This window comes from Globicephala melas, chromosome 20 (genome assembly GCF_963455315.2).
Source record: "Globicephala melas chromosome 20, mGloMel1.2, whole genome shotgun sequence".
NCBI classification, from domain to species: domain Eukaryota; kingdom Metazoa; phylum Chordata; class Mammalia; order Artiodactyla; family Delphinidae; genus Globicephala; species Globicephala melas.
Window position 1 is genome coordinate 50,903,375 of NC_083333.1, and position 23,689 is coordinate 50,927,063.

At 54.5% G+C, this 23,689-nt stretch overlaps 1 protein-coding gene across 7 annotated transcripts; it reads left to right on the top strand.

Annotated features, from left to right (window-relative positions):
• On the top strand, nt 1-22,851 carry SEPTIN4 (septin 4). Of its 7 annotated transcripts, XM_030881718.2 has the most exons (14): nt 1-1,495; nt 2,133-2,177; nt 3,385-3,392; nt 16,438-16,731; nt 17,075-17,168; nt 17,604-17,690; nt 18,194-18,317; nt 20,993-21,127; nt 21,241-21,358; nt 21,447-21,548; nt 21,746-21,842; nt 21,936-22,098; nt 22,258-22,357; nt 22,629-22,851. In XM_030881718.2, the coding sequence occupies exons 1-14, from the start codon at nt 1-3 to the stop codon at nt 22,686-22,688; spliced, it is 2,922 nt and encodes a 973-aa protein (XP_030737578.2). In that variant the 3' UTR covers nt 22,689-22,851. The 7 variants fall into 7 exon arrangements, with proteins under 7 accessions (XP_030737578.2, XP_060146985.1, XP_030737580.1 ...); XM_060291002.1 differs by lacking the exons at nt 1-1,495; nt 2,133-2,177; nt 3,385-3,392 and adding exons at nt 11,365-11,500; nt 15,014-15,043 and having other exon boundaries at nt 22,629-22,767; XM_060291001.2 differs by lacking the exons at nt 1-1,495; nt 2,133-2,177; nt 3,385-3,392 and adding exons at nt 12,126-14,311; nt 15,014-15,043 and having other exon boundaries at nt 22,629-22,767.
• Nucleotides 22,852-23,689: the final 838 nt, after the last annotated feature.

Sequence of the window (23,689 nt, forward strand, 5' to 3'; positions counted from 1 at the left end):
ATGGTCAAGACAAATAAAGGTGGGTCCAAGGTCGCAGTTTCAGCACAGAAAGGGGCCGAGGTTACTAACACAACCCCTCAGCGAGGACACGAATACGATCTTGCCTCAAGCCAGCGGCGTGGCACGGACTCCATGATCCCTTCAGCCCATCGAAGATCAGATGCTGGGCATTCCACCATTCCCCACTTAGCCTCAGAGTACCCTGGATCTATCACCCCCCACTCAGGGCCAGGCCTCTCCGGAGCACCCAGCTGTCGAACCGAGATCCGATCAAAATCTGAAGCATACCGCCATGCCGTCCAGATCCAGCAGAATGTTAGTACATCCAGAGAGCAAGCAGCTAGAAGATGGGGTGAGAGCAAACCAGGGCGTGATATCAATAATCGCTACTCATTAATTCCAGAGGCCAAATCCTCTCGCCAGTTGAGTTTTGTCAACCAGAAGGACAACTTCACAATCTTAGAAGAAGACCCACCCTCCAAGGTCCAGTACCCACAAGGGGTCAGAGTTCCCCATAGGCCTTTGGTTTATCCAAAGGATGAAGCAGTCCAAACTGAACCCACTCGAAAGAGTTTGACTGCTGCTAATATCAGATCTCCAAGGAGACCCTTTAGCCCGGAACGCAGCGGCAGCCGCATCTGTACAGTCTCTCGACCGACCCAGAGACGGACCCCTGGCCAAGAATCTGAAATGGGCTGTGAAAACTCAATTTACACAGACCCTAAGGCCTTGCATACAAGTATGAACTTGGAATCATCCCTCAGACTCTCCTTCTTTAAAGATTTGGATGGTGGACGCAAAGTTTCTATGCTCCCAGAGCCTGAGTCTATCCGCAAGCATTCTGTCTACACTGAAACCAAGTCCTTCCCAAAGGTCTTAATATCATCAGAAGTGGAGCCCAACGTGAAGTCCTCAATCCGAGGAGACAGTGAGGGTGGCCACAAGGTCACCATCTCCCCCGGGGGACAGTCAGCTTCCCGTGTGACATCTCGAGCCATGTCTGAGAGCCCCTGCAAATCTTCCACGTTTGTCACTCCAGAGCCCATCTATAAGCAGCATACCACAAGACCCTCAAAAAGTAATTATGTGTCCTCAGGACCCACACTTAGGCATCCAGAGCCCTCTGGAAAGCCCTCTGTCCATGCAGAACTGGAACTGACCCCTCGGCCCTTACCCCCTCGGTCCTTACCGAGATATGGGCCAGACTCCTCATGGTGGGCCTTACTCAACCCTGAAGTTGAAATGCCCCAAAGCCAGCCAATAACACTTGATTCCGAGCCTAAGTCCCCTTCTCCCGTAGACCCTTCAATGTCCTTTTTTGAAATGGAATCAAGCCCTTTCTGTGAGGATCTCATGTCCCCGAGAGGGAAGCCAAGTCCATCACCACCACCATCACCAAAGGAGTCTCCAAGCCCGGAACCGCTGAGGGAAGTGTCACAGGTCCGCAAGCACACCTCCAAACAACCCATTCAAAGGTTTAGTGCTTTCTTCTTGGGTATGTGAAGAAGCAGACTACCCAGGTGCAGCCCCAATTTAGTGAGGTGGGATGCTGGGGTGGGCAAGAAGTTCTCCCTCTGCATTCTGGGCCTCAGAGCTGCCCTCCTTTCAGAGCCAAAGTTAGACCCCTCCTTGAGCCCATTGCTCCATTCCTTCCCCACCAGCTTCTCTGAGCTCCAAGCTAATGACATCGATGACGATGCTTGGGCCAGAGTCAGGCATTGACTCTTCCAGGCAACGCTGCTTAGCCTTTCAATGGAAGGTAGTAGAGAGTGGTTTGCAGGGTGGGAAGCTACTTCCCGAGAGTGAAGATAAAGAACTGAGCTGGTAAAGAGAATAGGGTCCTCAGGTAAATATTCTGGCCACAAAGTGGGCCATAAATGAGCTGGGACTTAGACTTCCAAGGGGGGAGAGGCATTAACAGTGGCACAAAGAGAGGGTGGGGAAAAAGGGAGAGGGAGGGTGGGAATGTGATATTTAGTCTCAGGCTGGAGGAGCTTCTTGGAGACATCAAGGGCTGAGGGCACCTTTGTGTGGAGAAACGTGGAGCTAGAAAGGGAGATGTTAAGCAGTGAGGGGAGGGGGCGTGTATCCCACAGAGAGAAAAAAAGAGCAACAATCTCTGTTACTTTCAGATGTCTCTGAGGAAATGTACAATCGTGTCATCTGGTGGCTAAAAGGTCTGTGCTTTTCCCTCCTGTGGGTCCACTCTGGGGGGCTGGGAGGCAGGAGGACAGGGGAGGGTGGCTCTGTATCCGCAGAGCCAGATCTGTTAGGATGGCCCGTGCTGGGATTCTGACTTGAAGGGGCAGAGGAACGTCTCATCTTGCCTAAAATTCTACCATTAGAGTCATTTCTTTGGGACTTGGAAACTTTTTTCATTCTCAAGAGTCTCCTTTTAATGGGAAGGAGTCACTTTTGGAATGGAGAACGATTTAAGCCCATGGCCTTTCAGATTAGCTGGTCTTTACCTACCATGTGATAAAAAGCAAACATCAAAAGCCCCGTTAACACAAGTGACCTGCTTCATGGTCTCACTCAGGGCTAACTCCAAACTTATTCAGGTTGAGGGGGTATCCCCACGTGTGTCTCTGCTTCCTCAGAACCCTCTTCAAGCCCCCATCCCAGGATCTGGGAGGTACTTATTGGCTGCCGCCCTGGCAGGCTCTCCAGGGATGTCTAGGTGAGGATATCAGTGGGTCCTGCAGCCAGCCAACTTGAGAATCCCCAGGGTCTGACCCCCCTCCCCCCACACTCACTTTGTGCTCTTGACCTCTCTGATAGGAGGGAAGGTGGGAACCAGTCCTAATACAGAGCATCTTAGTGGCAAGGAATTCCTGCTTCAAGCATTATGGACCAAAACATGCTCCAGCCCTATGAGCACAAGAGAGGCCAGGGCTCTAGATGAGGACGTTCCTAGAGAGGAGAGAGCCCTGGGAATGCAGTCCAGTCCCCACCAGCAGTCCTGCCCCTCAGAGGGAGCAAAGATCCATAAAGGAGAGGTTTTTAGAATTTTATTATTGGGTTTGAGCCCTGTGTCCACTATTTTCTGACTGTGACCTTGGGTAAGTTATTTTACCTCTCCAATCATTAGTTTCCCCATCTGTTATTAGGAACAATGGCTTCCTCTTAAGGTTCCTGCAAGGACTCACCAAGCTATTACACGTAAAGCACTTAGCATGGTGCCTGGCAACAGTGAGCACACAGTAAATGCTAGCCATTGTTATTTGGGCCACTTTGGACTAGGAAGGGATTTGGGCCAGGTTGTGCCCAAGTTCACTGGACATCTTTAGTAAAATTCTCTTTTTCCCCTCCTGTTGGCACTCTCTGAGTTCCATTTGCTGACCCCCTGGGAATGCCTGGCTTCTACTCTCTCCATTATGACAGATGAGGAGGTAAGAACGCCCCTGGGAAGTTACTTCCCGTCTTTCCGTGCTCCCCCTTATCCAGGTGCCTCTCTTACCCTTTAATGGAAGCAGATGTGAAAGGAGACAGACAGAGGTGCTCCCTATGGTTGGGCAGGTTGTTCACTGCACAAGGGCACCTGGCAGAGAAGCAGGGGCTGAAATCTAGCCTGTGTTCCACTTGCCAAGCTGTGCACCTGTGGGGCTGCATCTCCCCAGAGGGGCATTTACATGAAGGTACCAGAGCTAGTTGCAACGCTGGAGAGAAGGAGTAGAGACCTTTTGGCAAACGATGAATCCTGCCAAGTGCTCTGTGGGAAGGCTGTCTGGGAAGCCATAGACTGGACCCATCCCGCTTGGCTCTCCCCTCTCCAGCCTAGGGCACTCCAGAAAGGGGACATTTTTCTGGGTTACACACTATTTGAGTCCTCAACTTGGAAAGGCACAAGGTGAACTCTGCTCTCGGCAGCCCTGTGTCCTGAATTTGGCAAAGCGTGTCCTGATTTCACAGTGCATTGTTCCTATAAGTACTTTCATTCTTCTTGGTCCATGTTTGATAAGATAGTCCAAGCTCTTTTGCCTTTGTTCTTTGTCTTGCCATATCTCTCCCTTACCCAAAGTCCAGCATGGCCTCTAATGGACTAGCCCAGGATGGACAGTTGACTACAGGTGCAAAAGACAAATGAGATGTGCGTGTGGCAGGGGACAACAGCCAGAACAGCTGCGGGGGATGTGCCAGAAATGCGGCTGCCACCCCCCTCTGCCATGGCTGCTTGTCTAGCCCTGGGCCCTGGGCTCAGCTGTGGGTGGGAGCAGCTACTTTTAGAGATTATCTCCATGCAAGACAGTAAATCCTTCTCTCCCTCCTGCCTTTCTCTCTTCCTTCCTTTCTCCTTTTCTCCCTTCCTTCCATAAAGAGTTTTTATTCAGATGCTTAGCACTCTGCTAGGCACTATTGAGGAAACCGTTGAAGCCTCGCACACACATTCTTTGGCCTTGAGAAACTTACCATCTGGATGGGGAGATAAGACATATGGGCAGGAAACATTGAAACAACAATATGAAATAGTCCGTGCTCAAATGTTCAAATGAATGCAACAGACTGAATAAGTGCCCTTGGAGGGTCTTAGGAGAGAGGGAGTCAGCAGGGACTTTGCGGGGAGGCGGTCAGGTTACCCACTCCTTCCCAAAGCCGGCGGGGGGGGGGATATCTTAACAGCCAGCCTCTTGTTCACCCCTTGATGCAAACCTATACCTTTGGGAAGGGATTAGTATTTCCCCTCATTCAGGATGTGATGCTTTTGACAGAGCAAGTTCCTCCCTGTTTTCCTCCAGCTTGCCCTCTTTCTTTATGCATCTTGTTTTAGTTTAGGAAGTCAAAAGCCTTGGCAGCAGGACGGCTCCTTCTCAAAATAGCTCTTATCCTGTCTCGATAATTGCAGCTCTCCAGCCTGTTCAGCAGCAGAGCTGCTCCCCAGAAGCTGGGAAGAGAAGACTCCCAGGCAGCGGGGCCTGCTGGTCTTCTCTGGATCTCTGGAAGTGGGTGGCATGGAGGTGGGCCCGGTACTCTCCTCACAGGGTGTGCAAGAGCTAGGCCTTCCTCAGACTGCTCCCTAGGCTGCATGGCCCACAGGCAGTCCCAGGATGAAGACTCTGTGGTGCTGGTGTCCAAGGCCTCTGGTTCCTCTCATCTAGGAATGGTTGACTGTGGAGTCTGGTCCAGATTCCATTCCCGGCAGGAATTCTCTGGTGGCCCAGCCATGGCGCCTGGCTCGTGGATGGCAGCCTGTTTGTTGCTGAGCTTCACAAGCCCTTCTGGGTCCACAGCTGGGGACGCAGCGTGATTCAGCCTCCTCCCAGGCGGCCCCTCAAGACCTTTTTGTCTAAGGAGCAGGGTAGACAGATGCTTCTCATCCTTGGTTTGGGACATTAGGGACTGGAGTCTTCCCGGAGGAGGTTATGCTGGACTGAGGGAAACATTCCTGGTGGGTTTTTTTTTGGTACCAGAACTAGCAGAAGCTCAATAGGAAGGTCCTGAGGGTGCCCTCTGCGGTCAGCGGGGGCTGTCTTCTCACACAACCCTGGGGAATTCCCTGGAATAAAGCAGCTCTTGTTGGGAGGGGCTGCCCTGGTCCCAAGATCCTGTGTCCTCAAGGCACCTAACCTACTCACCCTTGGATGTGCTGTCAGGGGACAAGGTGGTTTACTCCCTGCTCTATCAATTATGCAAGGAATCAACTCTGGAAAACAGGCCAGGAACAAGAGGAGGCTGTTTCAGTGATACCTAAGGCACACTTCAGTATCTTAAGGGTGACATGTCATTTGTCCCTGGGGGATGGGACGGCCAGCCTCCTCTTGGCTCCTGAGTCACAGGGAAGTTTTGCTCAGGTAGACTAACTTGGCAAGGAAGGACCCAGAGCCTAGGAGCAGCACAGGGAGGCTCCGCATTCCTGGGGATGTTAACAGGATCCTAGGGTATGGGCTGTCTGGAGGGAACCCCAGAATCATTTTCCTACCCCCTCATTTTCTCTTGCTTTGTACAGAGGCTCATAGTTGAAAGGGAAGGGGGTTGTTGAAAGGATGGAGCAGAGCTGCTGAAAATGGGGCAGGGCACCTTGGGAGGCTTTTCATAGCAGCCTGACCCTCGCTACCCCGCTGCTTTTCCTGTCAGATGGTACCTTGTTCACTGCAGCTATCGTGGGCAGTCAAGCCCAGAGCAGGATGGGAGGCTGGAGACCTCTGGCCCAGACTTGCTATTTTGGGCACAGGCTAGGTTGACCAACTCATCAGGGTTTGCCCCGGGTGCTCCTGACTTTAACATTGAAAGTCTTGCATCCTGGGAACTCCCTGAGTCCTGAGCAAACCGGGACAGTTGGCCACCCTAGGACAGGTGGTGTGGTATGCCTCAGCAAGAGCCTCTGGAAGCACAGGGCAGGGGGGTAATGTCCTACCTCCACCGGGAGACCTGGGCAGATTGCTCCCTCTGTCCGTGCAATGAGGGCAGGAAAATGCTATGCCTTCCTCCCGAGCTTGATGGCAGAATCCCTTCACTTTTTTGTTCTGCCCAGCATGAGCACACATAGGGAAGAACCAGCCACATCCACTTTGGACTTTCTAGTGTATTTCCAGAAGCTACTTGGTTCCCTGCCTGGAACCCATCTCCAACATTACACATTTCTATCAGAGTAGTTCGGTGCTGTTTAAAGTGGTGGGTTTTTCAGGTAAGAAGAGAGACAGTGGGCCTGAGTAGACTGGGCAGCTTGGCCTCAGAGGGCAGGTGCATACTCAGATGAGAAAGAAAATCTGTAACGCAGAAGCCATCTGACAGCTGCTCAGCCAGAGGAAGGCTGTCCTGAGTGACAGAAATGATCAGGTCCCTTCACCCTCCTCTGCTCAGCTGCCTTTGGCCCAGCTGCCACGAGGGGAGAAGCAAGAGACAGCTGCACCTTGGGGGCTGAATGCAGGCCTGGAGGAGGACAGAATGCAAGGCAGCTCCTGAGGGAAGCTCAGACGCTGACACTGTAGATGGGAGGACTGGGTCAGCCAGTCATTTCCTTGGCACACCTACCACCGGCAAAGTCATCTAGCTCCAGGGCTCTCAACAGTGGCTGTGTTGGGGAATTGGGTTCAATAAGTCTGAGACCAAGACCTGTTTTCTAGAGATAGAGTGGTGTCTAGCTGGAGAAGCTGACTCCACAGTTGGTGGCAGCATGGTCATTCCAATGTCACTTTAGACTAAGTCTTCTCTCCCATCCCTCTACACCCATTACACATGCACATGCTCATTCTTCGGAGGGAAGGCATTTGAAATAGTCACAGTTGACGGTTGCTAGTTTGGTGTTGATCATTTCGGTGTTAGCTGAGATAATAGCTGCCATTCATTTTAGTGATTATACCTGCGCTAAGTGTATCGCCTTAGTGAATCTTCACAGCAAACCTATGAGGTAGACTTTTTCTCCCTATTTCACAGATGAAGACACCGAGGCCCAGGGCTTGCTCATCAGTGCCTGGAGCGCTCTAGGGAGCATCTTGCCCCAGGGGTTCATAAACTCTTCTGTGTGGTGTATAAACTCTTTTTCTGTAGTCACATATTCCTGGGAGATAACTTCCTGATATTTCAGTAGCACCGTTAGATATCAAGAATTGTGAGAGGAAAGGTTGTAGTGGGGGTAACATCTGGGTCTCTGCCTTTGAACTGAGAGGCTGGGAGGTCAGCATGAGCTGGTAAACAGCCAGAATGAAGGGCAGGTTATGGGTCAGCGAAGCCCATAGCCTCAAGGCTTGTCTGTACTCCAGAATCAGAGTGGAAACTAAGCAATGATTCCTCTTGGTCAATCCATATCGATCAGACATCTCTTGGGGGCAGAGGCCTGATCACCCAGGCAGACATCGCGTGACATATTCACTGAGTTGAAGTGAGTAGAGGTTAAAATAGAAAACATACTCCCCATCCTTGAGGGGCTTGTGGTTAATTTGGAGAGAAAAGTATACAGATGGATCACTTGGAAGGAAGTGAATATCAAAGGACAAACAAAGTCCAGGGCAACGAGTCAGCGAAGCTTCCAGCATGGAGGCCCTTGGAGGGTCAACAGCAGGGGGAGACAGACTTTGGCTCAGGTGGTGGTAACTCACCACCCAAAGATTGAAGGGCAGCTGTTAGAGCCAATGAGTTTTTGGCCATGGAAGATATTCGAGCAGAGGCTGGAAGGTCAAGGGAGGGGGAATTGAAGGGAGTCAGACACGCAGGGGGTAGTGGTATTAGGAGGTGTGCAAATCCCTTCCATCCCTGAGACTCCTGTGCCCTGTCCTGCCACAGAGAGGATGTTGGAAGGGCCCTCTGGCTGGCTTCTATCATCCTGTTGGCTCTGGAACTGTCCCTTGCTGCGGCCGTTCAGCAGGTGCCAGGAAACACTGTGTTCCCTGACCTTGCTGCCCACATCTCGTGCCTGCCCCAGGATCATGGGACACTGGGGAGCAACAAGGGAAGGAGTGAGGCTTAGGGTATTTTGGTTTCTTGCCTCTGCACAGACCTTGCCGGACAGACTGGCTAAGGTTTCCTTGAAAGACACAAGCCAGTGATAGATAGACGTTTGGCTCCACCAGGGCTCTCTGACTGTATCATCACTGACTCAACACCTCTGGGGCAGGGGTACTATTAGTTCTTGCACCACTTAAGGGAAACTGCTACCGAGAGGCAAATGTGGCCTTTGCTAGTCAGGCAGATCTGAAGTCCTGATTTCCGGTGGTAATTACTCTTTATTCTTGACTTTGGACCTGGGCCCTGGCTTGGCCCAAGTGCAGCATCCTTGTTTGCCATCACTGTGCCATATACCCTTCACCCATGCGCGGGCAGGAAAGATCCAGTGGAGGGGGCGGCCAGGAGGTTTTCCGTAAAGACCATATTAGCCTGATCTAAGTAGAGGGGGCCCAGGACAGCAGACTGGGGCCGTGGTTGCTGATATGAGTTTCCCAGAAGAATCATCCTCTGTGCAAGGTGTGTGGCGACTCTCCAGACGCTTGGCTTGAATACCCGACCCCAGCAGTGCCCCGGAAATTGTACCCTAGTCAAGGACATCAATGCCTGGTGGGATGTTGAATTCCTTCCTTCCTTCCTCCCTCCCTCCCTCCCTCCCTCCCTCCCTCCCTCCCTTCCTCCCTCCCTCCCTTCCTTCCTTCCTTCCTTCCTTCCTTCCTTCCTTCCTTCCTTCCTTTTTCTGCCTGCACGGCTTGCAGGATCTCAGTTCCCCAACCAGGGACTGAACCCAGGCCCCAGCAGTGAAAGCCTGGAATCCTAACCACTAGGAAACCAGGGAACTCCTGGGATGTTGAATTTCAAGAGAGAACCAGAGCTCCAAGAGCTGAGGGGCACTGAGGTAAGGTTGGCCAGACAACCTGCTGGCTGGTGGTGGCACAGAGCACACAGTGATCAGTGACTCACACAAGGGCTGCTATATCTCAGCCCTGCTTCTGACCAAGTGTCAGACTCTACCTGTCCCAATACAGAACATGAGAGCTGGAGTTGAGGGTAGAACAATCCTCTCTCTCAACGGGGGAAACAGAAGCACAGGGAGGGGAAGGGACTTTCAGGCAGTGAGATAGTTGCCAGAGCTGGCATGGGGACTTACTCCCGGGCCAAGTTCTCACGGAGACCCCTGAATTGCTACAGGGCTAGCATGCGGGGCTGTATAGGTAGTGACCCAGAGTCTACCTTAGGCTTTTATTTTGCCCAGCCCATGCTTCATGTTGGGCCTGCGACCATCAAGACCATGAGTTCCATGGTCCCTCCCTCTTTTGGGGCCTCACTTCCTTCAAAGCAAGCTGGCACCAACATGCCTTAGGAAACACAGGGCTCTCTGGGGTCTGGGCAGCAGGTGCCTGAGCAGAGCTGGGATTCCAGCTGCAGCTGAGGACGAGCTACTAGCTGAGATGTGTTTGTGTCTACACTTGAGCAGCAGCCAGAACTGGGGGAAGGAGGGACATTATGATTGTGGAAAATAAGCCTTTGTGATAGGGCCTGTCTTCCTTGACATAGGCTTTCTCCCTTGGGCCCAGCACTCACAGTCCAGGCCTTGCAGACTGAAGCATCCAAGAGGTATTCTTTTTTTTTTTTTTTAATTTATTTATTTGTTATTTATTTTGGCTGCAGTGGGTCTTAGTTGTGGCACACAGGAACTTTGTTGCGGAATGCGGATTTCTTAGTTGCAGCATGTGGGCTTCTTAGTTGCGGCATGCGAACTCTTAGTTGCAGCATGCATGCGGGATCTAGTTCCCCAACCAGGGATCGAACCCGGGCTCCCTGCACTTCTTTAAGCAATGACACCCCTTCTATCCTCCAGCCCACCGTTGCCAAATATTCAATAGCAGTCCCATGTTTTCTGAACCTGATCTCACCTGTGGTACCCAGGCCCCCTCCCTCTCTCTGCCGAGTTTTGACAGATCCCAACCAAGACCACTGGGTCACGGATCACACTGAAATAGTGTAGGCAGGCCTCTAGCACTTCTACCAATAGAGGGAGCGGGCCATGCCTCTGGCCTCAGTTTTGTCTAAAAGGTATTCAAGCCAGTCAGTCTGCCCTGGAAGAGGACTCTTGGAAGTCAGGGAGGGGCATGCTGCTGGAAACTTCCACAGAAGCCTGACCAGCTCAGACCTGTATTAGCTCAGGAAATCCCCACCAACTCCCCACCCCCTAAGCATCTATGTTCTCCTAGCTGCTGCTGACCCTTCTGAGCCTCTAATGCCTCTAAAGCTGCTGGGGATTCTGTTCCCACAGCATCTCACCTGCTTGCCCAGCATGGCCTCTCCTGAGGCCCTCACCGCCTTCCACAGCCACAGGCAAGGCTTCACTTCCCCGGAAAGGCCACTCAGCCTCTCCCTTCCATTCTTCCAACAGATGATCCGGGATAACTTATGCAGCAAATCCTCTTTAATCTTTAATGTAGGCTCTTGCACGAAGGGAACCTCCTGTCTCTTCCTCACAGCTTGGCTGGAGGTGGAGATTGTCTGACATTCCACCTTAGGAGGTGTACAGACGGTATGGACAATCAGTAACTTGGACATCAGCTGGGTTCAATTCCCACAAACCTTGTGGACTCTCCGGGGTAACTGATCGTTTCTCCCCAACCTGTGAGGCAAACCCCCCTCTCCTTCCAAAGGTTTCTTCTCCTGGGGACACCAGGTGGGCCCTTCCTTTTTCTTTGGGGACTGGCTCAAGCCCCCACGGTGCTGCGCTGCCTGGGCAGGCCACTCTTTAGGGCCTGAGTGAGGAAGAGCCAAGTGACCAGAGAAGCCCTGTCTCGAACGCCTCTCCGCACTCTGTCTCCGGGGGTCGAGAGCTGCAAAGCCCCACGGCGGGCCGGCCACCCCTTGCCCAGCCTGCGCCGGCTCCCCGCGCCGCGGAGGTGCAGGCCCCGCCCCGGGGCCGCCCCGCCCCGCCCCGCCCCCCGCCGCCGGGCCCCACCGCCGGGCCCCGCCCCCGGCCGGTCCGCTCTCTGGGCGGCGGGCGGGGGCAGGCGGTGTGGTGAGGTCGGCACGCAGCTCCGGCCGCGGGTCGCTCGGGCGCTGTCCAGGCGGAGCCGGCCCGGCCCGGGCTGCAGCCATGGTAAGGCTGGCGGGCGCGGGGCGGGGCCGGGCGCGCAGGGCCCGCCGCTCCCGGGCGGCTTCGCCGAGACCCGCGGCGCCGCAGTCCAGGCTGTGCGGGGCGGGAGGCGCTGTCGCCTGCCGCGGGCACAGGCAGGCTGGCGGACGGCGCTGCGTCGCTGCTCCCAAGTTTCTTCTTCTGATGCGAGCGGACACGGAGTGGGCCCCGGCCACCGGGGTGCTGCCCCGTTCTTAGACGGAGGGGTGGGTCCATGCTGGGTGGGGAGGGGGCGCCGGCCGAGACGCGCTGGTGGGCTGGGGTGAGTGAGTCAGGCAGGGGCGGAGGTGAGGGTCCCCACCCTTGCCTAGATCAGCTGTTACCTGGGTGACTCTTCCTCGCCCACCTACCCTAGGCTCAGGGACCAGCACCAACTTCCTTGGAAAACACACACAGGAGGCCCGCAAACACTGCCTGCCTCGCCAAGAGGGATGGTGAGACGTTTGGGCCCTCCCTTCCCACAGCACCATCTGCCCAGGGACCTCAGAGAGAGGGAGGCCCAGCCACCATCCTACCCCGTGGAATCAGCTATATCCCTCTGCCTCTGAGACAGGAACCATGGGGAATCTTCCTCCTGCTGCATCCTCCCCCCTCCCCCCAAACCAGGTCCCTCTGCAGTGATGGAGGGTGGAGGGAACTCATTCCTGCCACCTGCCTGTGGTGGGAGGAGAAACAGTAACCCCAGCCAACCACCCTGAAGACCCCCCAGGTAGGAAGTTTTGATGTTTGGCCGTGAGGGTGTAAGCTCTTTTCCTGCCATCATTGCCAGAGCCTGCCACAAGCACATTATGCTGAGTGTCAGGGCCTCCAGGCCCTATGCCAGCTTCTCCTCCCAGTCTGGAAGCCCCCTAGCCTTTGCCCTCTGCATTGGGAAGCACAGGCTGTTTACAACAGGAGGAGATCCGTGACCAGCCTGTGGGGCAGGATGTTGGCTGTGGGCAGCCTCCAGAGAGGAACTCCCCGGGCCCTGTGGAATCAGAAGCTTCCAGGTCTAGAAAGGCCAGCCTTTTGGGCTCTTCTCTCTCAAGCTGTGTCCAGGCCGAGGCCCAAGTCTTGGCCAGGAAGTCTTGGTGACACTGTGACCTTCCCCAAAGGGGGGTTTCCTGGGAGAGGCCAAGTGGTGCCTGTCTTTATCCCTGCCCCCATCCTTCTCCTCACATGGGGACGGACAGACTGATTGTCCCAGGGATGGAAGCCTGGGGGAGCACTGATTGTTCTTAGTGCCAAGTGTCCCTAGTGCAGGGGCCGAGAGGGGCTTTTTCTGCCACACACTAAGTTCAGTTCAGCTGAGGTCTCGGTGCTTCAGCTTGGCTGAGGCCACCCTGTTCCTCTGTATTTAAAGGCACCCTGTCAGCACCAGAGTCCTCAGCCTCAGGCCCCTGCCTCAAGCCAGCCCAGTCCTTAAGCTGACGGGGTTCATGTCAAGCCAGACTTCTCTATGAGGGTCACTTTGTGAAAGGAGATCAGGCATCCAGCTGCTTCAGAGATCAGTGGGGAGAGCTCCCCAGCCCAGGAGCCCCAGGGGTTTTGAATTGGCATGCAAAAAGAAGGACTTGGCTAACATGAATAACCATCCTGTGACTTGAGATGTACCTTCTCTCCCCAGGTTCAAAGCAGCTTGAGGTATCTGTCATCTGGGAGTGCTTTCTTTCCCCAGCCTTCCTGGGAGGCAAGGAAGGGCCATTCATAATTGGACATTAGGGCCCTGAAATTAAGACACTATTCAAAATCACAAAGGGTATTTCTAGCCAAACCAGAAACACTGGCCTCCTGACTCCTAGTCAAGTGCTCCATCTGCTCCCAGTTAGGTCCCTCAGTTTGTCTCCCACCTAATCGGCAACTTGGAAGCCTCTGGGATCCCAGCCTCTCCTTGACCTGAACTCATGCCCCTCAGAGACCAAGTGTTAGCAGCTCCCCTGCTGACTCTCTGAAAGTGATGGGGTGATGAAAGTGATACAGGTCCCCATGAGTCAGAGGTCAGGTATCCTAGTATGGAAGGAATCCCTGCAGCAAAGGCCTCTCTGTGGCTGGGACTTTCTGCAGGGAAATCTAGGGGCGGATTTCTGAAGGCAGTGCGGTTCTCCACTGAGAGAACACAGAGGGACACTGGGAAGAAAAGTGGGGCCATTCCTAAGAGAACATACACCCAGGGGATTATAGGACACCCCACACTACTTCAGCACTGCTTGAAGTTAAGGTGAAAGAGATTGGAATCCTTTGGGACTGGAGTCTCCTGGGTAGCTGCCCCACGTACTGATGGACCAGGTCACCTTGGGGACAGGTCTCAACCCTCTGACAGGCCTCAGTGTCCTTGGGGGTTACAGGAGAGGCCAAGTGGATCAAGAGCCTGTGTTGCAGACAGACTTGGGAGGCTGGTGCTCTGCCCATCGGGGTAGGCAGCGGGCAGGCATCACGGAGCAGCCAATCAGAGGAGGAGGGGACTGCAGAAAAAACGAGTGATCCTGCTGCAGCTGAGCTGTCCTTGGAGGGTGGGAGCCACGGGAAGGGAGGAGGAGGGGTTGGAGAAGGACATTCCACAGGCTTTTTTGGCCCCTGACAGACACAGGGGGGTCAGAGAGAAAGGGAAAGGAGCAAGTCAGGACGCTGGATTCCAACAAGAGCATCAAGACCAGGCTGTTTCTGTGTGTGAGGAACTTTTCTTGGGAGATAAAATTAGACCTAGAGCTTGCTGACAGGGAGTCTGAAGCGTGGGACATGGACCGTTCACTGAGATGGCAAGGCAGTTCTGTCCCTGAGGACAGAACTGAAGCTGGGGTAAGGTGCTGCTCTGGGAGATGGGTGGACCCGCCCTGTCTTCCCCCTGCATTGTCTGGGATTGGGGCTCAAAGTCAGAAAATGATTTGGTCACTGGCGGAGCCGGGGGCAGGGAAGGACAGACAGGAGGTGAGGCCCCTCGTGTCCTAACTCCTTGTCTAGAGCCCCTGTGGGCCCCTCCGTGCTGATGAGCAGCTCCCTGGCATGGAGAGTGGTACTGGGTTCCTGGCGACTCTACTTGAAGATTGCAAGGGCTGGGGGTCTCCATCAGTGCCTTCCTTTCTCCCTTCCTTGCAGCCCCGCCGCTCAGTGCCCCTGGGGAAACCAGGCGGAGTGCAGTCCTCTCTCTCCCACCCTCAGCCTGACCCCCAGACCGACTGCTGCGTCACTGTGGGGTTGTGCAGAGGGGCAGGATTTCCCCGAATTCCCCAGACTCTTCAGCTGCCATCCTCAGCCCCATCCCTTCTCTGTTGCCATATAATTAATCGTCCAGGCTGGGACACTTTGCAGAGTGAAAAGGGGCAGTTATGCCAGAACAACAAACATAAACTGGGATGTGTGGTCACCCCACCGGCCCCCACAAATACTGTGGGTAAGAAAAAGCCTGTTGGGTCAGGCTTGCCTCAGGACTGTCTCGTCTGGCCACTTGGCCCCTACCTGCTGTTTCCAGTTTCCGTCTAAAAGGCCCCTTTTCCTGTCTAGGCAAGCCCTGGAGACTACGGCTATAAGCAGGTATGGGGACTTGAGAGGCGACCGCCTGGAAGTAGCTCCTAGGGGACTTTCCCCTCTAGCCTCCCCCTCTAGTCCCTTCCCTCTGCATAAACCTGGCGGCGTGACTGCATCCCTCAGTTCTTCCCTTTGTAAAACGGGGGCCTGCAGGAAGACCGCGGCCGTGTTATCTCCCCTCACCCTGGCTGGGACTCCACAGTGGTCTGGGGTAGCCCCCGCTGGCTTGGCTGATTCCCAGAGGGTGAGTCAGCCTGTGAAGCCGGCCCTTGTCCGTTGTCTGGGGGAGGCACGTGGGTTTTGTGAGGCCGAGCTGAGCCCAGCACCGCCAGGCACTCCGCAAAGGGGGCTGGCCCCAAAGGAGAGAGAGGAAGCTTTAGGGTCTGGAGCTGAGGGTCAGAGTTGGCGGGGGGGCAGTGACCTGCCTTCCCAGCTGGAGATGGAGTGGAGCAGGTCTCCACAGAGGAGCCAGCCCCTCGCTGCCTACCACCCGTGCGGTTCACAGTTGAGACCAGACCCCCTCCCGCACTGCAGGCTAAAGCCTATCTCTGGGCACAGGGGGCAAGGGGCAGCTGCAGGTGCTTCCCCCTATACATCCCTCACTGTTGGGGGCTGTCAGAAGTGTCCTGCCGTCCTCCCTCACCTGGTCCCTCCCAGCTCCCCTTCACCCACACTCAGCATCCACTGGCAGGTTTCCCCTTCGCTCCTGGGGCCCAGGCTCAGGCTCTGTGTGGCTCAGTGTCTGGAATAAGGGGGGTCAGGTCAGCTGTACTGAGTTCTGGGCAGTGAGTCCTGGGGAGTGAGCACCTGCAGTAGAGTCCGCACCTCAGTCCCAGAGCTCAGCGCCTGCAGTGACAGGAGGCGAAGAGACCCTTGATTTGCCTGGGGCTGGGAGCTCCCTTCTCCCCTCCCTCGCTCCCTCCTGCCCCTACCCTATTCTGGCTGTCTGCACGCTCCTTGAGTCCTGAGCCACAGTCTCCTCTCGGCTCTGATGCCTCTGTCCGCTCCCGCTCATTCAGCCTGACTTCCTGGCCTTTGGGGCAGTCCCTGGTCCTGGCTTGGAAGGGCAGCCTCAACAAGTGCCCTGCTGAGAGGGACCATTGGGACTGGAGCTACTCAGTTCCCAAACTGGAGCAGTTTGCAAGGGCTCTGGGGGCTGCCCAGGGCTGCTGCTGGACCCCAGGGCCTTTCCTGACGTCTTGGACCCTTGCACCAGGGAGGCATGTGAGCAGTTGCGGGAGGGATGGTGAGCGCTTCCTCTGGCTTGGCCGCCTGTGCAGTTTCTTTCCCTTGTAACCATAAGTGCTTTCCTTTCTCCCTCTCGCCTTCTCCTGTCTTCCTCCTTCATTCTTCCCTTCCTGCCACCTGCCCGCCTACCTCCCCCCACCCCGAACCCTCAGATCAAGCGCTTTCTGGAGGACGCGGATGATGCAGAACTGAACAAGTTCGTGAAGGATTTCCCAGGAAGCGAGACCTACCACCAACCAGAGGCCAAGACCTGGGTGTCCAGGCCCCAAATCCTGGAGCCGAGGCCCCAGACCTCGGACCTCTGCCAGGATGACCTGGAGTTCAGACCCCCTTCGTGGCCCCAGCCCTCTGACAGCCAGCAGTACATCTCTGCCTCAGCCCCTCTCAGCCCCTCAGCTCGGCCCCGCAGCCCATGGGGCAAGCTCGATCCCTATGACTCCTCTGAGGTAGAGCGTCCAGCCCTGCCTTTGCCTCTCAGTGGGCTGGTGCAGGAGGACCCAGGGAGGGAGGAGAGGGAGCCCGAGCGTGTGTGTACGTGCACGTGTGTGTGTGTGCGTGCGCACGCATGTGCGTGCTGAGCTGGAGCCCCTCTCTGTCCTGTGTTGGCCCCAACTCTGTGGTGTCACCCCCCAGGTATGTTGGAAACTGACAATACCAGCAGGGACGGGAGCCCAGCTGGTAGCCCCAGGTGGGGCCTCAAAGGAGGCTGACTCTGCTCTTTAAGGCTGGCGTTGGGTCCTGGGGTTCTTCTGCCTATACCCTGATGCACTCTGCCTTCTCGTCCACTAGGATGACAAGGAGTATGTGGGCTTTGCGACCCTTCCCAATCAAGTCCACCGAAAGTCCGTGAAGAAAGGCTTTGACTTTACCCTCATGGTGGCAGGTAGAGGAGGGGTGGGGCAGGGCAGGGCTGGGCAAGAGGTGTCTCAAGTGGGGATGGTCTATATGTGGGGAGTGGGCATGGGTAGGGCAGGAGAAAGCCAGGGGCTGTGCCTTTTTGCAAAATATTTGGGAGACGCGGGTGGCCAAAAGTATGTATATGTTGCAGGAGAGGGGGTGGTGACAAGGTACAAAGAATATTTAACCCTCAGCTTTCTAGTAGTTGCCTTTCTCTGTGTGACCTTGGGCAATCTCTCATCCTCTCTGGGCCTCATCCAAATGAGAAGGCTGGACGAGCTCTTCCAGCTCTGCTGTAGTTTAGTCTCTTCCCAATTAGATGAGAGAGCAGCTGCCCCCGCAACCCCGCCACCTTGGTCCGGCGGGGTTGCCTCTTGGTTACAGATCTGATTTGGTGCCTCTGTCCTCTCTCCCCTGTCAGGAGAGTCTGGTCTGGGGAAATCCACTCTCGTCAATAGCCTCTTCCTCACTGATCTGTACCGGGACCGGAAACTCCTCAGTGCTGAAGGTGAGGAAAGGAGAGGAGCGTGGAGACAGGCAGGCAGAGCTGACTTGGGAAATCGAACTGACTGCAGGCTCTGAGGGATGGGACCTTCCCCAGCACGCAGGAAGCCATGGCTTCCTAGAGAGACTGCTGGCATCTCTCTGTAGGCCTATTTGGCCTGGAAGCCCACCAGCCGGCTCCCTAAAGATTTGGGTGCCGAAGCAGGGCAGGGACCAGAGTCCTGCTCTTGGAGTGAGTCTCTGACCCCCAAAGGATTCCAGGAATCCGAGAAAAGAGCCGGGAGCAGAGAAGAGGCTGGGGCCAGAGCCAACAGCCACCGGCATTTCCTGTGTTGGGAAATGTGCTCCTTGCTGGTTCCCAGAGAACAGGCCCCCAGGCAGCCCCCGGGGGCGGGAAGGGGGGCAGTGTGGGTGAGGCAGTCTGGGCAGCACTGGCTGGGGTGGGTGGTGTGTCCTGACTGGGCAGGCCCTTGCCCTTGCCCTGGCCTCAGTTTCCCCCTTCTCCAGAGCGGATCATGCAAACAGTGGAGATCACTAAACATGCAGTGGACATAGAAGAGAAGGGTGTGAAGCTGCGGCTCACCATTGTGGACACACCGGGTTTTGGGGATGCGGTCAACAACACAGAGTGGTATGTCTGACCAAGCACAGCCCCTGCCCCGACCCCCACCAACTCCGTACACACACACAGGGGCGCACATAGGCTCAGACACACCCACAATTGTCAAGAAGAAGGGGTTTGTGCCCTCGAGCGTGCCACTGCCCTTTACCGGACAGCTGTCTCTGTAAAGTGAGAGGGAAGGCCTTGGAACAGATGATCTCTAATGTTCCGATGATTTGACCCACAATTCTAGAATGGGGTTGAGGACACAGATAGGAAAGAAGAGCCTCAAGAAAGCAAACACATGTGAAAACGTGTAGCACAGTGCCTGACACATAGTAGGTGGTCAGTAGTTGTCACCCTCCCTCCTTCCATTCCTTTCACCAGCAACATTTTAGGTGTTACAAGCAAGTTATTAAAGACGTGAGAGTGCGTGGAGGGAGGGGTGAGGGGAGAAATAAGAGGCAAAGGGAGAGCATGGGTGGAACTTTGTTTAAACTCCCGGGACCCTCTAGGCCACCTGCCAAAATAAAAGGTGGCTTACCAGCCCCACCGCAATCATCCCTGACATTTTTTTCAGGAACTAGAAGGATGCTTAGATAATGGTCAGTCAAACAGACCTGAGTAGATGAGGAGGAGAATGGGTGATAAGGACAGGAGAAATGGTGATGCCTTTGATGAGGGAGTTAGGCAGGGTGGTGCTGAGACACCTAGACTGAGAGTTCAGATCTTCATGCAGCATTTAGGAACTGCGTGATCTTGAGCAAATGACCACATTCCCATTTCTTCAACTGAAAAATGCTGGCCTTACCACCTCACCCAGTTGATCTGAAAATCAACCCAGAAAGATGCATGTGAATATGCATTAAAAACATACAGTTTTGGGCTTCCCTGGTGGCGCAGTGGTTGAGAGTCCGCCTGCCGATGCAGGGGACGCGGGTTCATGCCCTGGTCCGGGAGGATCCCACATGCCGCGGAGCGGCTGGGCCCGTGAGCCATGGCCGCTGAGCCTGCGCGTCCGGAGCCTGTGCTCCACAACGGGAGAGGCCACAGCAGTGAGAGGCCCGCGTACCGCAAAAACAACAACAACAACAAAAAAGCATACAGTTTTTACAGGGCTGTGTACATTATACTCATGAATATTAAGATGATAATTTCAGGATCAGTGAAACATAAAAGTGTGGGGTCCCCTGTTCGAAATGATTAAGAATTTCAGCATGGCCACAGCAGAGAATAAACCAAACGTGGGCCTCTCTGAGCGCAGGGCCCCGGTATGACTGCACGGGTCACACGCCCAGGAAGCTGACCCTGGATAATTGCCTCACAGACTGATCAGACCCTTATGGACCTTTCTGTGCTCTGAACCACTATCCCCTCCATTTGTGCTTGATCATCACAACATGTGACTTTCGGCTCAGCACATTGGTTCATCTTCAACTTCATGATCTAAGCCTTGAGGGGAGGGCCACTTCTTATATTCTTGCCACACACTGTGCTGGTACATGGTGCATGGTCTCTGTAAATAGTCCTGCTGGATTGAGGTGGTCTCCAGTCATCACCACCCTTCCGGATCGGGGACTACGTCTCAGCAAACTGGGCTCGCCCTGAAACTCGAGCCCCAACCAGCACCTGCCTCCTACTGTAGCAAGTATCATTCCCTCCTTCAATCAGTCTACTTACCTCCTCTTGCCTTTCATAATAATAATAATTTCACCTGCCTGGCACCTCACAGTTTGCAGGGCACCACCACGTGTTCTCATTTAGTGAAGCAGCAGATGAGGTGTCCAGCCTGTGCTGGACATTTTAAGGGATGCAGAACAAGTGTAAATAATCCTTGTCACTGGGAGGCTTACAGTCTAGTGGCAATGGGAGTGGGGGAGTGGGGGGCGCAGCAGGTCTCTAACGTGTCAATCAGGTAAAAACTTAGCTTAGTAAGTGGGTTGGGCATTGTGGTGGCAGACACACTGAACTAGGAGTCAGAAGGCCAGGAGCCTGAGTGGGTAGAGAGTTTGCTAGCTAAAGTGATCTGGATTAAGTCTCTTCGCAGCTCTGGATTTAGCTTCTTCACGTATAAAATGAGAATAATGATGCTCATAATGGCCACCCATCAGGGCACCTATCAGTGAGGATGAAACTCAAGAACAGAAGAGCAAGAGACTTGAAAATTGAGGTTGTTGAATATATATATATATATATATATATATATAAAACCTCTGTGTGTGGTGACGGGAAGGGGAGAGCAGTGTGCATTGCTATAGTCACAGGACCCTTCATGGGAGAGATGGTTCTTGGATATGGCTTTGAAGGATGGAGTGGGCTTGGAGAGGTGGAGGAGAGGATGGAACCACACGAACAAAGGCTCTGAGGCTGAACTGCGAACCTGACTTAGGGCTGCCCTGGCCTCCAGTTGGTTTTCACCTGCCGGCACCTTGCTAGTCTTATTGCTTTCTTTGGTCATCTGGGCTCTTTTCCTTTCATCAAGCTAGTATTTATTGACCTCTGTCTGTGTGCTTAGTCTGATTTTCTGTCAGGGTGTTTGAGATGCACCCCTGACCCACCCAGGTACCTCCCCGATGATGTAATCAAGCAAGTCGGGGAATAGCAAAGTCTTGAAAAGACTGCTCGGGGCGTGGGCTCCTTGCAGGCCCAGAGCTCACTAGGCAGCCCTCACTTCCAGTTTCTCTGCTTGTCTGTCCCTGCCCCAGCTGGAAGCCTGTGGCAGAATACATCGACCAGCAGTTTGAGCAGTATTTCCGAGATGAGAGTGGCCTGAACCGCAAGAACATCCAAGACAACAGGGTGCACTGCTGCCTGTACTTCATCTCGCCCTTCGGCCACGGGTATGGTCTGAGCCTGAGGCTCCTGGCATCACCGGGTGTTGCCAAGGGAACAGGCCAAGAGCACCAGGGGCAGGGCTGCCACTAGCAGGTGGTCACAGTTTCCTGTTCCCCAGGCTCCGGCCACTGGATGTTGAATTTATGAAGGCCCTGCATCAGCGGGTCAACATCGTGCCTATCTTGGCAAAGGCGGACACACTGACACCTCCGGAAGTGGAGCGCAAGAAACGCAAAGTGAGGGAAGCTGGTGGGGGAGGGGAGCAGGTGGGCTTCTGCAAAGGATGGGGTCCCCAGAACTATGGGCCCCTCATGTGTTTGCCAGATCCGGGAGGAGATTGAGCACTTTGGAATCAAGGTCTACCAGTTCCCAGACTGTGACTCTGACGAGGATGAGGACTTCAAATTACAGGACCAAGCCCTAAAGGTGGGGCCACCCCAGGGCATCCCTTTCCCATCTTGTTTCTTCTGGGCAGAAAAGAGAAGTAGAATTCTATATAAGGGTGGGCTACTGGGGTGGAAGAGGACCCTGGTTTCCTAGCATGAACCAGAGAAGATGAAGATAAAGGTGGAAAGGAACAGGTGAGAATGGCGGTGTTGACAGACACCCCTAACTTCTTCCAGGAAAGCATCCCATTTGCTGTAATTGGCAGCAACACTGTGGTAGAGGCCAGAGGGCGGCGAGTTCGGGGCCGGCTCTACCCCTGGGGCATTGTGGAAGGTAAAGCAATGAGCTTGTGACCAGGGTATCTCCTTGCCCTCAATGGTTCTCCTGTACCCATGCGCCTGGCTGACCCCTAGCCTTGCTGTGCAGTGGAAAACCCAGGGCACTGCGACTTTGTGAAGCTGCGGACAATGCTGGTGCGTACTCACATGCAGGACCTGAAGGACGTGACCCGGGAGACACATTATGAGAACTACCGGGCACAGTGCATCCAGAGCATGACCCGCCTGGTGGTGAAAGAACGGAATCGCAAGTATGGCCAAAGGCCAGGACAGAGCTGGCAGGGGTGGGGTTTGGGACACAGCCTTGGGTGAGACAAAGCCCTTCCTTTGTTCTATAGGCTCTGGGCTCAATCCAAGCGGGTGCTGGGGTCTCCCTAGCCTTACCAACCCCCCTTTCCCCTCCCCCTCAGCAAACTGACTCGAGAGAGTGGTACCGACTTCCCCATTCCTGCTGTCCCATCAGTGGCAGATCCAGAAACCGAGAGGCTGATCCGAGAGAAAGATGAGGAGGTGAGAGTTGGGTGGGGCAGTAGGGGTTGCCAGCCTGAGAGGACCCCTGCTTAATCACAACCCTCAGTATCTCTTGGTTTGGGAATAGGAATATCCCTGGCCCTGGTACATATCTGGATCCTGGATTGGTGGCTTAGTGGTTCTACCCAGAGACTCCATCACACCTCGGGGCTACCAAGGCCCTGGCTGAAGGGATTAGAGGTTGGGGGCACCTCTCTAAATCTATAGGACTCTCTGAAAGGCCCCACTTTGATTCATGTGCCTGTTCCAGCTGCGACGGATGCAGGAGATGCTGCACAAAATCCAAAGACAGATGAAGGAGACCCATTAGCTGGCTTTCAGCCTTGAATATTTAAACGCCGCCTCTTCATCCTGCCTATGCCAGCCCCTCCCAGCACCAGCTCTGCTCAGGCCCCTGCAGCTACTGCCACTTCGCCTTACATCCCTGCTGCCTCCCCAGAGACTCAGAGGAAATAAAGTTTAACAAATCTGTAGGTGGCTTCTGGTGTCACTGTCTGTATCTTTATAAATTTATTTATTTTATTTATTTTTGGCTGCGTTGGGTCTTCGTTGCTGTGCACGGGCTTTCTCTAGTTGCGGCGAGTGGGGGCTACCCTTCGTTGCGGTGCACGGGCTTCTCATTGCAGTGGCTTCTCTTGTTGTGGAGCACAGGCTCTAGGCACGCGGGCTTCAGTAGTTGTGGCATGGGGGCTCAGTAGTTGTGGCTCGTGGGCTCTAAAGTGCAGGCTCAGTAGTTGTGGCGCACTGGCCTGGTTGCTTCACGGCATGTGGGATCTTCCCGGACCAGGACTCGAACCCGTGTCCCCTGCATTGGCAGGCAGATTCTTAACCACTGCACCACCAGGGACGTCCCAACAAACACTGTTTTAAACCTTGGAGTTAAAGCACTGAACACAGGTAAGGTTCCAGTTTTCCTGGAATTTACTAAATGTAGTAAAAGTCCCAGTGTCCTATAAGAAAGAGACATGTGAGGACATAATGGCCCTGGGGCCTGCTATTAAAGCATTCAGGCCCACTCCTGAACTGAAGCTATCGGTTGAGAATCTGAATCAACTGTTCTCCATTTCTGTCGGGTTGGTGGTATCTCGGGGCTACGGCGACCTCCAGCGGCCACCCACCGCCCTGCTGCCTGCTCTGGCTCCCCGTGGGAGAGAGGAAGGGAGGAGCGAAGAGCTAGATCGTCGGGAGAGTCCTATTCCCCACACCCTTTACAGACCAGAAGGTCGCAGCTAGCTCGTGGCAGTCTCAGTCCTATTTCTCAGGTGAGAGGTCTTCTCAAAACTGAAGGCACCGTTCATTCAGGTCACGGAG